General features: G+C 34.6%; 1 protein-coding gene across 1 annotated transcript; it reads left to right on the plus strand.

Annotated features, from left to right (window-relative positions):
* The first annotated feature begins 13,225 nt into the window (after positions 1 to 13,225).
* Positions 13,226 to 13,838, plus strand: LOC127098335 (blue copper protein 1a). Its single transcript, XM_051036895.1, has 2 exons — positions 13,226 to 13,388; positions 13,476 to 13,838. Exons 1-2 carry the CDS (start codon positions 13,226 to 13,228, stop codon positions 13,781 to 13,783), a joined length of 471 nt encoding a protein of 156 aa, XP_050892852.1. The 3' UTR covers positions 13,784 to 13,838.
* The last annotated feature ends 800 nt before the right edge of the window (positions 13,839 to 14,638 follow it).

The following is a 14,638-nucleotide window of genomic DNA, read 5'->3' on the forward strand; positions in this document are numbered from 1 at the left end:
TCGAAGTTGGGTTGCAGTCTTGCATCTCAAATCTCTTGAGTATTTCGCCTGCATACCTTTTTTGATACATCATCAAGCCTCTACCAGTCTTGTAGAATTCGATGCCAAGGAAATATGAGATGTCACCCATATCTGACATTTCCAATTCCTTGTTGAGATCATCTTTGAAGTCTTCGATCTGTTTCTTGCAGCTACCTATTATCAACAAGTCATCGACATAGAGATATAGTATAAACAATTCACTCTTGCTTCTTCTTGCATATACTCCATGTTCAGTTGTGCACTTCATAAATTTCTTCTCCCTTAGAAATCCATATATCTTCTTGTTCCAAGCTCTTGGAGCTTGTTTAAGTCCGTACAAGGCTTTATGCTACCTTTCTTTCTTCGCCTTGTTTCACAAACCCAGATGGTTGTGCAACATAAACTTCTTCATGTTTGCTAGACCAATACCAACCCGACTTTTCGATCCTAGCAACAGGTGTAAAAACTTCATCGAAGTTGATTCCTTCTTTCTAAAGAAATCCTTTCACCAGAAGTCTCGCCTTGTGTCAAGTCACTTCTCCTTTTGGATTTAACTTCTCCTTGTATACCTATTTCACATTGATTTCCTTCTTGTTTTGGGGAAATTCGACAAGTGACCAAGTGTTGTTGACTATGATTGACTCCAACTCTTCGTTCATTGCTTTCACCCACTTTGAATCTTTCAATGCCTTTGCTGCATTGACTGGTTCGACATCTGCGTAGAAAGCATAATGTACAAGATAACCTTCTTCATTGACCACATCATCTGATGTAATCACACATTTTTTCAACCTTGCATGCATATGTCTTGTTCTTTGAGGTCTGCTTGGGCCTGCTCCACCTATAACTTCTTGTCGAACTTCTCTTTCGAGTTCACTAGTTGGTTCATCATATAAGATTCTCACTGAATCCTTCTTAACATTCTTAGTCCAATCCCATTCCTTAAGCTCATCTATGATCACGTCCCTACTGATCACCGCTTGCTTGTTCACTAGGTCAAACAACTAGTATCCTCCATTAGAATGATATCCTATCACGATCATTTGGCTCGATTTGTCATCAAGTTTTCTTCTCAAATTATCTAGAATATGTTTATGTGTTATGGATCCAAATACCTTCAGATGACTCAAACTAGGTTTGACACCAGACCAACATTCTTCTGGCATGATTCCTTCTAGCTTCTTTGTCGGACATCTGTTCAGGATATATGTTGCAGTCAACACAACTTCTCCCCAAAATTATTTGGGTAGATGCTTGCCTTTCAACATACTTCTAACCATATTCATGATGGTTCTATTCTTCCTTTCTGTGACTCCATTCTGTTGTGGAGTGTAGGGTGACACCATATCACGCATAATCCCTTCTTTCACACATAATGCATCGAAGTCTTTTGACACATAATCTCCACCACCACCAGTCCTCAGAATCTTGATCTTTAGACTGCTCTGTCTTTCGACCATAGATTTAAACTTGGAAAATACCTCGATCACTTCACTTTTCTTGTTGATCAGGTAAGCCCACAATTTTCGACTGAAATCATCTATGAATGTAACAAAGTATTTTTTACCTCCAATCAAATCCACCTGGATAGGACCACATACATCCGAGTATATGACTTCAAGAATTTCCTTCGACCTGCTTACTGCATCCTTACTGAAGTTGTTCTTGTGTTACTTCTCCTGCACACATTCTTCACACACTTTGTTTGGAATATCGATTTTTGGTAATCCGAAACCATATTTCTTCTCTTTAAATCTCCGATGTCTTTGAATTTGAGATGGCCAAGTTTATAACGACATATCCCTTCATCTCTGCTAGCTGCTGTTGCAAGGCACTTATGCTCCATCACATTAAGCTCAATCTTGAAGGTTCTATTCTGAGACATTGGAGCCTTCAAGATCAACCTTCCATTTAAGTCGAGAACTCTCATCATCTTATCGTCAATCGACGCCTTGTAGTTCTTTTCGACTAACTTCCCTATGTTGAGCAAATTACTCTTCATGCCTGGTATGTACAACACATTTGAAATTACTGACCTCTTTCCATCTTTCCTCATAATCAGAACATCACTAACACCTTCAGTTGCTAGAGTATTGTCATTTGTAAATTTCACCATGTTTTTCATTGAGGGATTTAGTTGAAAAACCAATCTTTCCTTCCATACATGTGTGATGAGCATCCTGAGTCCAAGTACCAATGGTCCTTGAGTCTCTCTTCACCTTTCGTTGTAACCATCAACAATGTCTCTTCTTCTTCATCCTTCGGCAATTGTGCATAAGTTTCTTGATTCTTATGCTTTTCTGGATAATCACTAGAATAATGACCACACTTCTGACAATTATAACACTGAATGTGACTCTTGTCTGAATTTTGACCACCATCTCTTCCTCTACCTACAACACGACCTCTTTAGTTTCCTTGGTTCCAGAGTTTTCTCTGATTCAACCAGTTTCCTTCTTGCTGATTTCGACCAGTCGAATTATTGTAGCCTACTCTGCCTTTTTTTCTATTCCAACTTCCTTTGACTTTCCTTTCTTTTGCTAATTGCTCCTGTAAAGCCATATCACTATTCTACTTTCCTGCATCTCTTTAAGCCATTCTTTGTTCATGAGATTCAAGCGTCCCTTGAAGCTCTTCCTTTGTCAGTTTTGACAAATCCTTCGACTCTTCTATGGATACTACCATGTGGTCGAACTTTGGAGTCAACGACCTCAAGATCTTTCCAACAATAGATCTTGATGTCAATACTTCTCCACATACCTTGATTTGATTCACCAGTTTCGTAACCTTGGTGAAGAAATCAATTATGCTTTCATTGTCTTCCATCTGAAGTAATTCATACGTCCTTTTGGTGAGTTTATAACCTCACCTCTTTCACCTTCTCTGTGCCTCAAAATGACTTCTCCAGAATTTCCCATTCTTCTTTCGCTGACTCTACATCATTAACCTTTTCAAAGCTATCTGCATCAATATATTGATGGATTATAAAGAGAGATTTATAATCTTTCTTCTTCAATTTTTTATGTGCAACCTTTTCTTGATCTGTCGCGTTTTCTGCAAGCGTTGTTACTCCTTCCTTCACAATATCCCAAAGATCTTGATAACAGAACACAACCTTTATCTGCTTGCCATCGTGATTTTCTTGAGAATCAGAAGATTTGCTGGAAAATGCTCGTCTGGATGATTCATTGCCATCATGATTTTCTTCCCACGAATCGCTTAAGCCGAAGCTCTTGATACCAGATGTTGGAAATCCACCATAACCTATGGAGAATTTCTATCAATCTTGATGAACAAGATTGTTATCACCCACATAATAATAATGAAAAAGAGAAGAACAATTGAGAAAGAAAATAAAGAACGATGAAGGAGAAGAAGAATATTCTGCAAAGTTTATCTCTTCCCACAACCTGTGGAAAACTTCTTATTCACTTTGCATCTGCAAAATTCTGTGAATACAATATTATGAATACAACATTCATTTCATTACAAAAATAAGGGTTACTCCCTCGATTTATAGATTTATGTTAGCTTGCTCACTAAGCTAAGACCCAAAACTATAAAAGCCCAAAATAGTTAACACTAGTAAAAATAGGCCTAAGTCGAATTCCTGTGTAAAGAAACATGCTTCGACACTTCGACATACTAACAGAACTCAACACACTACTTGATTCAACACTTCCTTGCTTCTGTCGAGTAACCTGCTTCGACACAAGGAGTTACAATTCAACATAAAGCAAGTCCCATGATGATGAATGAAATTAAACTTAGAGTGATAGATAGGTGAATGGAATTAGAAAGATGACTTAGGTTGCGATAATCGAATCTAAGAGGTGTCTCGGTCTGCATCCATGAACGAGTAGTTGCTAGAGGTGAGTCGTCCCATCTACGAGAATGCCAAAGGCATGGATGGAGAGTGATATCATGGTTGCGATCCAATTAGGTTATATGGAAAGACATTATAATATATTGTGACAGTGATAGAGTCTCATGGTATTTATGATATCAACCCATGGTGATTGTGATATGATTACATGGTATGTGATGAGAATAATCACATGGTGATTAATGAACCAATCATGTTGTCACACCCTAAATTTTGCCCCACTTAATTCATCTGCATTCATTCATTTACATTTCATTCATCTGTACCTCTTTATTTGAATTAACTTCTTATGACCATTTTGTCTGATCATAGAGTTTTATTTTCATGCATAAGTCAAGATTATTGTTCAAAGATTAGAGATCACTTTGATTGATTTATTTTGTTTCAACCAGTTCATACATTCTTCTGTCATGCATTACATGTCCATAATTGGCGTGTTTTGAATTTCATTAAATGTTTATCATAGTATATGCTCATAGATTTGTCATGTATTTTCATTAGGGGGTTTAGTTGGATTTTAGTTGGTTAAAGCCATATGCAACTCATTCATTCATGGTTGTAGTTTTTTTATATATACATCTTTTTTTGTGTTTTGATTAGATAACAAGTTTAAATCCTTCCCACCACTTACCTTTTTTTCTTCCAAGTTTTTAATTTGAATTTGGGATTATCATTTTTTTTAAAGTTTTAAATTTAAGTATTGGGAGTATCTTTTTTTAAACAAGTCAAATAATTAAACCCATCACAATATAAGTGCAATGTTCACTTTGTCATAAAGTTGTTCTTTACATTAAGAAATTGAATGAATAAATTTTTTCACAAAGTTGGGCCTTTCTCATTTATTTTTATAGTAAGAAAACACAAGGTTTTCTTTACAACAAAAATTAAACAAATCAAAAAGAGAAATTCTAAGTGTGAATATGCAAGTCTTTGGATCCATACACCATTTGAATTTGTCCTACACACCAACATAGATAACAAAGGATATTAGAATGGTTTTGAAAAGAATACAAACACCAAAAGAGTTAAAATAATAAAGTGAAAAAACAGAGCATCACATTTTGAGACAGTAGGAAACTTGCACCCAAATGCTAAAATAAATTTTGTCTTTATAGAAAGTTAACCAAGTGCATTACCATTTGCATAAACCTACAACAAGACACAATAAATCCTACCTCTGAATAAACCCTAATTTTTTTTTACTATAAAGGCATATGCATCTTTCACAGCAAAAGGGAGAGAGATAAAAAAAAACCCTAGCAGATCATTTTCATTCACAACAGAAGAATGGAAAATCAAGCAGCCACACATATTAGAATTCAAAAAAACCTAATAGAGAGAAATACATTGAAAAAACCAGAGTCATAGATTTTTTTTCTTCATCACTGCAAAAAACCCCAAAACACGAATTATATAAACAAAAACCATAACCATTTTTTTCCACAACATAACTCAAGTAGCAACATGATTCAAACAATAACAAAACTAAATCACACAAGCAGGCCACGTGAAAATCAAAGTAGAGGAGGGTGGAATCGAAACTGAATACAAAAAATCAAAAAAAAAAAAGAGTTAGGGAACGATTTTGTTGCACCTGGATATCTAGGTAGTTCTCCTTCTTCTTTAGACTCCATTATGTTCAAACTTTAAAATCTTTTTTTTTTGCTTTGCTGTGTAAACCTTGGGATTTGTTTGTTATTGATTTGAAATAATCTTTGTTCATTTCGTGTGTATGGATGGCTGTTGCGTGATCGTGGTTTAGAATTTGTCTTTTGATTTTGAAATCTAGGGTTTCAGTTTGAGGCCAAATCTCCTTTTTGGTTGGGATTTTGATAAAGTTAGGTTTAGATTCAGAAAGGGGAGGAAAAATCAAGTGGGGTTGTTGTTTGAAGTTTCGACTTTCATGGTGGGTCGTCGCCGACCACCGTCCATCTCCGGCAAGATGGATGAAAGTGATGATCAAAATTGAGGTAGAGAGAAGTTGTAGATGTGGTTAACACACACACATATATATATATATATATATATATATATATATATATATATATATATATATATATATATATATATATATCTATATATATATATATATATATATATATATATATATATATATATATATATATATAGAGAGAGAGAGAGAGAGAGAGAGAGAGAGAGAGAGAGAGAGAGAGAGTAACGTTTCAAATGAAACTTTTTTCGTTTTGCTTTAGTAGTTTATTGACTCTTCCTTGTTTCATTGTCACCTAGTGACCCCCTTCCAAGTGGCGCTCCTTGGCGACACCACGTGTTGAGTTGACCTGGTCAATAGGGGATCCCATATGGATCTCCCCACAATATCCCCTATACGTGCACATCCTTTACACTCTTGATCTCGTATCCTTTCCATCAGAGGGCTGGGATCGAGTCAACTAAATTGACTCTCCCACACGTGTTGACCAATATTGGGCTCTTCCCTTTTGGGCTTGGACCGATTTCGCTCCCTGCACCCCTTGATCTAGCGTTTTGCTTTGTTTTGAGCCTTTTGGGCATTTTTTCTTCTTCTTTATATTTTTTTCTTATTTTTGTTTTGAATTTTGTTTTATTTTTTTATTTAAATGATCATTGTCAGATATAACTTTAAATATATATATATATATATATATATATATATATATATATATATATATATATATATATATATATATATATATATATATATATATATATATATATATATATATTTATTTATTTATTTTCTTTTCTTTTTATTTAATTAACTTATCAATAATTTATTTATTTGGTCATTATTAATTAATTAATTAAATAATTGTTACTATTATTAATTGGATAATATAATTAGTTATAATTTTTTTAAATTGTTTTTATTATTCATTCTATTATTTACTTAAATTGTGTATTTATTTATTGTTACAAATAAAATAAATAACTATATGATGATATTGGTTAAATAAATAGAATAAGAAATCTTGATCCAACACCAACTATTTTTCCTAAATTCAATTAAATCTTGTTTTATCATGATTTCAAATATCTTTCCCATTTAAGTGTAATATATTAAATTTGTTTAAAATAAATACGAAAGAAGAGGACTGTTGGAATCTAGCATTCCAGCAAAACCCTCGAATGGCCGGTCCCTTGACACACGTCTTGGGCTAGCCGTTCATTATTTCTTTCACTACTAAAATACTTAATAAACTTGGACTAAAAAAGACCGTTGGGATCTAAGATTCCGATGTAACCCTTGAACAATTGATTCCAAGACATGCGTCTTATTCTTATTAAGCGTTCGTTGTTCATCAAACAAATTTCTAAAAAAACTAGAGAGAAAAAGGACCGTTGGAATCTAGCATTCCGGTAAAACCCCAAATGGTTGATCCTGAGGCTTATATCTTGTTCTCACCAAACATCTGTCATTCACTTTTAAAACACCCAACCAATCAAACTATTTTCTCGCCACCGTGCGATTGAACTTAAAAAAAAACCTTTTCATAAACAAAAGGTATTTTGTCTCGAGATGATGTAAGACAATGATTCATCCACAACCGTTGAGTTGAGATAAGTGACATTTTCTCGTAAATATTGGTATATAGAAGTCCATTCAATGTGATGCAAAGGCCCGCTTCTCACATTTTTCGGGTAAACCAATGTTTTATGTCGATTGCGAAAAAATAACTTTTGCTAAAATCGACCAACAAAGAAATAACGTAGGAGCAAGACCCACAATCTTGTCAGGCACAATAATAAAAAACTTTTTGCGACCCCTTTCTTTTTCTTTTTACATTTTTAATAACTCGAAGAAAACAAATAACATAAGCTAAGATTCAAATCGCAAGTTAAACTAAATGGTTTTCGCTAAGTAAAATGGACATGAGGGGGGCTAATACCTTCTCCTTGTGTAATCGACTCCCGAACCCAAATATGGTTGCGAAGACCATGTTCTTTTCAAATGTTTTATCGATATTTTCCCATTCTTTCATTGGAATAAATAAAATTCGATAGCGACTCTGATTGAACATTTTTTTCTACGAGCGTGCGATGCCTTCGCGAATGATCGTATTTTTCAAGGTACGACACATGTATTTTGGAATAACCCTTATTCGTGTGTATATCGAGTTAGAGACTCATATATAGTAGTAAACGAGAAGGAAAATGATTATTTGGTGGGTACCTCCAAGGAGAAGTATTCAATGTTATAGGAAGTCCGTAACCCATGACCTTAATCTGTGGATTCAGATCGACCGAGGAGACATTCCTTGTTGTGTGGACAATCGTATCATGTGTCCATTGTCTGAGGATTTGGATCGGCCGAGGAGAAATTGTCCGAGGAAGTAGAAATATGTGACCTGTGTCCATAGTCCTAGACATAGGATTGTCTGAGGAAAGATACTTTGTTTTGCATTCCCAAATAGTGATTCATTGATTTATGTGAACTCATGTTGTCTGTTTTCCATACGAAGCATAAATTCCCTTAAATGCTTAAGTCCTTGTTCTATTGTATAAATGTGCACAAGTAGGACGAATTTGAATGATTTAAGTTAAGAATCAATAAGAGATCTCTTTAGAGCCGAGTGGACCCATAAGATAGGGGAACTCACCGAGATTATCATCTCACCCCATTATTGTTGTTGTTGTTTTCAGGTAGTTTTGTGCATGTTAAAGGTAATGACAAGCTTGCTAGATGATGTGTTCATGATCATACTTTTTGGATTGTAATCTTCCGATGTGGATCATGCAGACTCTGTTATAGATCCTAGTTTTGTTTAGGCATCTTTGTATATCATGTGCCACTTATGTATATTATTTCCTTTGGACATGTATATATAAAGTTATCGATAGGCTATTATATCTATCAGTATAAATTAAAATATGTATACTGGATTTTCTAGATGTATATCATATGTGAGTGTTATAATTAATGTCAGAGCAGGTTGATTCTCGACCCAACCATGAAACATCATAAGTGAAACAAATTCTGCCTCATATGTGTAATTGTTTTCGTTGTCCTTAATGTTACAAGTTATAATATTGAGCCAGATCAACTTAACTCTATATGTATGAAATTTAGGAGCATGACTGGCAGACACAGATGTCTGGGAAGGTCCATAACTCGGAATGAGGAATCAGAACCAACGATTAAAGATAATGGGAATCAATGGCCACCTTAGATCTTACAGTTTGTGCAGCATGTGATGCAACAGATGAATGGTGGTGTTCAACCATAAACCGCTTCATAAGTTTTGGCAGGTGGTAATTTTTAAGATTTCTTACGAATGAATCCTCCGGAATTCCAAGGTGAGTTATACCCATTAAAGGCTCGTGATTGGTTGTCCAACACGGAGAGAGTGTTTCAAATTATGCCTTATAGTGAAGAGAAGAAGGTGATTTTTGCTTCGCAGATGATAAAAGGTTCCGCCGCAAGGTGGTGGGAAAATGCTTAATCTCTCATGATTAATCAAGGAGTCCAAAGGATTGGGAGCACTTTAAGACTACTTTTTTGGATAAGTATTTTTCAAGTAGTTTGAGAACTGATAAATAATTTAAATTTCAGTGGCTCGGACAGAGTAAAATGTTAGTGACTGGGTATGTCAAAAAGTTTAAGAACATGGATGTCTACTCCAGGAAATTTGTGTATGATCCGGATGAGAAGTGGAAGGTGAACCAGTTTATGTTTGGGTTAAGATCTGAGACCGCTCACAGTGTCTCTCAGAGAGAGTTCACTACTTATGCTTAATTGTTAGGGCAACGTTATGTTGCTGAGGATAGTTTAAAAAGGATAAGATAATAAGAAGATCAATATAGGTCAGAAGGACCAAGGGAGACAAAGCCAACAGTTTAAGCCTAAACCTCAATCATTCAAAGGAAAACTGGGACAGAATCCAAGATCTGTTTAACCTTGTCAGTATCAAGTGTGTAAGAAGTTTCATTTTTGGAGGTGTGTAGCCAGAGGGTTTTAGTATTATCAGTGTCAAGGAAAGGGTTACATAGGTCATGATTATCCTCAGAAGAAGGTTCAGGTGCAACGAAATTGTATCGGTCGAGTCTATACCCTGGATGCTAAGAAGGACAAGGGTGATAATGATTTGATCTCTGGTACGTGTCACTTGAATAGTCACCCTTGATTTATATTATTTGATTATGGAGCCTCACACTCTTTTCTACTGACTAAATGTGTGAAATGTCTCTGATTAGAAGTAATTTCATTATCTCTTCCAATGGTAGTTTCTACCGATCCAGACAATAGTATTGAGATGCAATGGCAGTGTGAAAAATGTTCATTATCTATGAGTGGTCAAGTCTTCCAAATTGATCTTATATACTTACCGCATAAGAGTATTGATGTGATATTGGGTATGGATTAGTTTTCTGCCAATTTTAAGTACATTGGCTGCAAGGAAAATGTAATCTTTATTCCAACTGATGAGGCCACTCCCAATGATGTGATAACCACTCTATTAGAGGGTACTTTTAACATGATCAATTTGTTGTTCGAGCGCAAAAAATCTACTCTCTTGATTCTCACCAAGGAATTAAGCGAGGATGTGAATGTTGCACAAGTTTCTATAGTTTGTGAATTTCCAGAAGTTTTTCCCGAGAATGTCACTTCTCTTCCTCCAGAAAGGGAAGTAGAATTCTCTATCTATCTTGTACCAGGAACTTCCCCAATCTTCGTCGCCCCTTATCGTATGTCACCAGTTGAACTTATAGAATTGAAGAACCAATTGGAAGAATTGTTGGATAAGCATTTTGTTCATCCAAGTGTCTCACTGTGGGGAGCCCCCGAGTTATTGGTAAAGAAGAAGGATGGTGGGATGGGATGTGCTTATTTATTGACTACCGTTAGTTGAATAAGGTTACCATCAAGAATAAGTATCCCTTACCTCATATAGATGATATTCTAGATCAATTGAGAGGAGCCCGTGTGTTCTCGAAGATTGATTTAAGACCGGGGTATCGTCAGATTCAAGTTAAAAGTTCCAACACACCGAATACTGCATTTAGAACCCGATATGGTCATTACGAATTTCTTGTAATGCCCTTTGGGGTAAAGAATGCACGTGTGATTTTTATGGATTATATGAATCGAATATATCAACCAGACTTGGATCAATTTGTAGTGATATTCATCACTGATATCCTTACCTACTCTCGTACTTAACAAGAACACGAGAAACATTTAAGAATTGTCTTATCTGTACTGCAAGAGCCCGTGGTATTCAACATAACAAGACTTGGATAAATATCAAGAATGTTGTTGTTGGATATTAAACCGATGACCTTTCCACTTTTCATTACAATCAACCATGGTGATATGTAATGCGTTTTCCAGTTTATTACCATGGCCAATAGCCCGTGGGTGTAAGTAGCTCACTTACTACCACACTCCACGTTACCACGGTCCATCACCCTTAGTTAAACCTCTAATCCAACCGTTGTGAAAATTATTTTTTGTAGTAGTGCATATTTCTTACCATAAAGAAGGGAATCCTAAAATGCTTATAGGATCCAGTTAATGAGTCTTGTCCTCATCTTCAATCTCCACATCGATATTCTCAAGATCATTAATAATCTTTAAATTCCGTCAAATGCTCCACTATATATTTGTTCTCTACTATTTAAAATGGGTATAATTGTTGTTTCAAACACAACCTATGAGGCAAAGACTTGACCATATGCAATGATTCAATTTTTTCCAACATCGAAGTCGCGGTCTTCTCCCTGTTGACTTTCCTTAGAACTTTATCCCTCAGGCAAAAGATAATAGCCCTTCTAACCTTATCCACCATCTCGGTCTTCTCTACTTGTGTTTGGCGGGAAAACATCGAAACCTCGCCCTTCAATGCTTCAATACATTTCTCTTGTGTTAAAATTTGTTGCATTTTCACTTTCCACAATGCAAAGTTGTTGTCTCCAGAAAATTTTTTGATCTTCCATTTACCCATGGTGCTCAGTTGTAAACAACGCCCTTTTACTCCATAGTGGGCGCCACTTATTGTGAAAACTGGTAGAATAATTCAAAGCAATTAAGAAGAATTATTCAGAGTTCAAACACACTAAAAAATTTGATGTGTGGGAACAAAAAACAATGCCAACCAAAATAAATAGCCTAAAGGAATATAATAATCTGCCAAAAGTGAAAGTAAAACTAGAATAAGACAGAAGAAGATAAAAGATAAGAATACAATAACTTATTTATTTAGTTCGATCGAGCAATCTACCCTAGGGGAGAAAGTAGCTCTCTGATTCACTATACTTTAAAATGTTGTTACAAGATATTACAAATGAGTTACAAGAAGAAAAAAAACACTTTGAGTTCCCACAAACAAAATCTTTTTCTATCCAAGTGTTTCTCAATATCTCAAACTCTCAATATATGAGTCCAAGGTGCTTAAAAGTGTTTCTCAATCCCCGTAGAATTATATACCTCTAAAGGTTTCCCGAATTACAAAAACTCCTAGAAATTTCAACATTTGTCTCTCTAAGTTTAATAACGATTCCTAACTCTTCTCTTTGTCTCCAGTTGTAAAATTCTGAAGGTTGTGATGACAATAATACAAAAGATACATATTTATAACTGCTGAAATCAAACGGATCCATAACAAAGTCTAAAACACAATCCATTAACGTATATATCTACTGACCGAAAGAAGAAATCCAAAATACGCGCATCGAAAAAACCAAACAAGATGTTCGGAAACTCGAACTGCCATGGACCGACCCAACATCGCTCGACCTCCGATCGTCCGCCTTTGATTCTGCCGCCGCCGCACCCGCGGCTCTGGAACTACCTATGCCGATTTCCGACGACTATCACCCGCCGCCGCCGATCATTTCCACTTCTAACGATTTCCCAACTGTTTTTGCAATTTCAGAATATATTTTCTTTTTCGAGGTAATTCAGCAAAACTTTTTAATTTATTTTTTACCTTTCAGTATATTACTCTCACTTTATTATTATTTTTTTATTGATATCAAGCCTACGAATCATCTAAATGTTACAATACGACATTAGGTCAGACTATATTGCAGCAGGCCATGGGAGCAAAATGTACTCTGACTTTGTCACCTTGGAGAACTTACTCGCCGACCTAATCCAGTACTTTTCTTAATTGCTAGTATTTGCTAGGCTTCTTAATTATTAAGTCGATAAGATCAATAATCAAACCCTATAAATATACCAACCATGCTGTGTGCAAACAATTCATCAAAGTAATTACATTTGCATATCATATACTTGTTACTTAAACATTAAATTGAGATTTTTGTAAAATTCTACACCATACTCATTTTTTACATTTAACTTCATTTTACAATCAAATGACTTCTTCTAGTTTCATCTACTTTGGAATTTCCATGATTCTGTTTTCCTCAATAGCAATGGCTGCTGATCACATTGTCGGTGATGAAAAGGGCTGGACTGTTGATTTCAACTACATTCAATGGGCACAAGACAAAGTTTTTCGTGTTGGTGACAACCTTGGTAAATATTTAACAATATTTAATAACATGTAAATTTTTGTATATATAGAACTTGCTGTCTAAAATCTACTCTTTCTCTTTATTTCAGTGTTCAATTATGACAATTCCAAACACAACGTGTTCAAAGTGAATGGTACACTCTTTCAAAACTGTGCTTTTCCGCCACAAAATGAAGCACTTTCCACAGGAAAGGACATTATTCAACTCAAAACAGATGGGAAAAAATGGTATATTTGTGGAAAGGCCAATCATTGTGCTGCACGTCAAATGAAGTTGGTTATTAATGTATTAGAAGAAGGTGCACCTTCTCCTTCTTCATCTGCTCACTCTCTTGTATCAACTATCTTTGGAGTCCTCATACCAGTAGCCACGCTTGCCATTACAGCAATCTTTTAGTTAGAGACATGTTAACTTCTTATATCTTTAGTTTGCTATTCAAATAAGAGTTTGAAGTATGTGACCACTTAGCAAACATTATTTTTTAGTTTTGTTGAATGAACTATATGTGATGATTAAGTTGGCAAAAGTAAAATTTTCCTTTTACTTTCAGTTTAATCATGTAATATTTAAAAGTTTTAATTGGTAACTTTGTCATTTTTTTTCAATGTTGTTCTTTCTATTTAAATTGCAAAAAAGTCAAAAGTAATTGATGGAAGGAGTAATGTAGTTGTAAAAGTACATTACTTTACTAGTGAAAGTCAGTAAAGTCTCGAAGTTTTTTTTTAATATCCAATTTAAAAAAAAAAATCCAAAAATACTCTAAATTTCAAAAAAATTATATTTTTGATCATTTTTAGCCCTAAATTGAACTTAGGCGCCACCCTAGTTGGCGCCTACCCTTAAATTTAGGGCAAGTCGCCACTAGGGGTGGCGCCTATCCTTAAAATTTTTTTATTTTTTTTATTTTTTTTAAATTTTATTTATTTATTTTTAAATTATTTTAAATGTATTAATTTATATTTATTATAAATTATATTAATACATATATATAAATAATGTTATTTACAAGATATATATATATATATATATATATATATATATATATATATATATATATATTAATTTAAATTATAAGTAATTAATATTATTTATAAATTTTTGGGAGAATTAGGGTTAATCATGTTAGGGTTAATTAATCAATTATAATTAGGGTTTATTGATCGGTTATAATTAGAGTTTGATAGTTATGACCTAATTCAAACCCTTATTCCCCCTAAGACTAATTAATCAAGTACGACACTAATTAAGGTT

The sequence above is a fragment of the Lathyrus oleraceus genome, chromosome 6 (assembly GCF_024323335.1).
Source record: "Lathyrus oleraceus cultivar Zhongwan6 chromosome 6, CAAS_Psat_ZW6_1.0, whole genome shotgun sequence".
Taxonomy (NCBI): Eukaryota; Viridiplantae; Streptophyta; class Magnoliopsida; order Fabales; family Fabaceae; genus Lathyrus; species Lathyrus oleraceus.

Bases quoted from the DNA above. Each gene is read 5' to 3' on its own strand.
- LOC127098335 (XM_051036895.1), top strand. From the start codon at position 13,226: ATGACTTCTTCTAGTTTCATCTACTTTGGAATTTCCATGATTCTGTTT. The intron at 13,389-13,475 runs GTAAATATTTAA...TCTTTATTTCAG, and splicing joins TCGTGTTGGTGACAACCTTG to TGTTCAATTATGACAATTCC.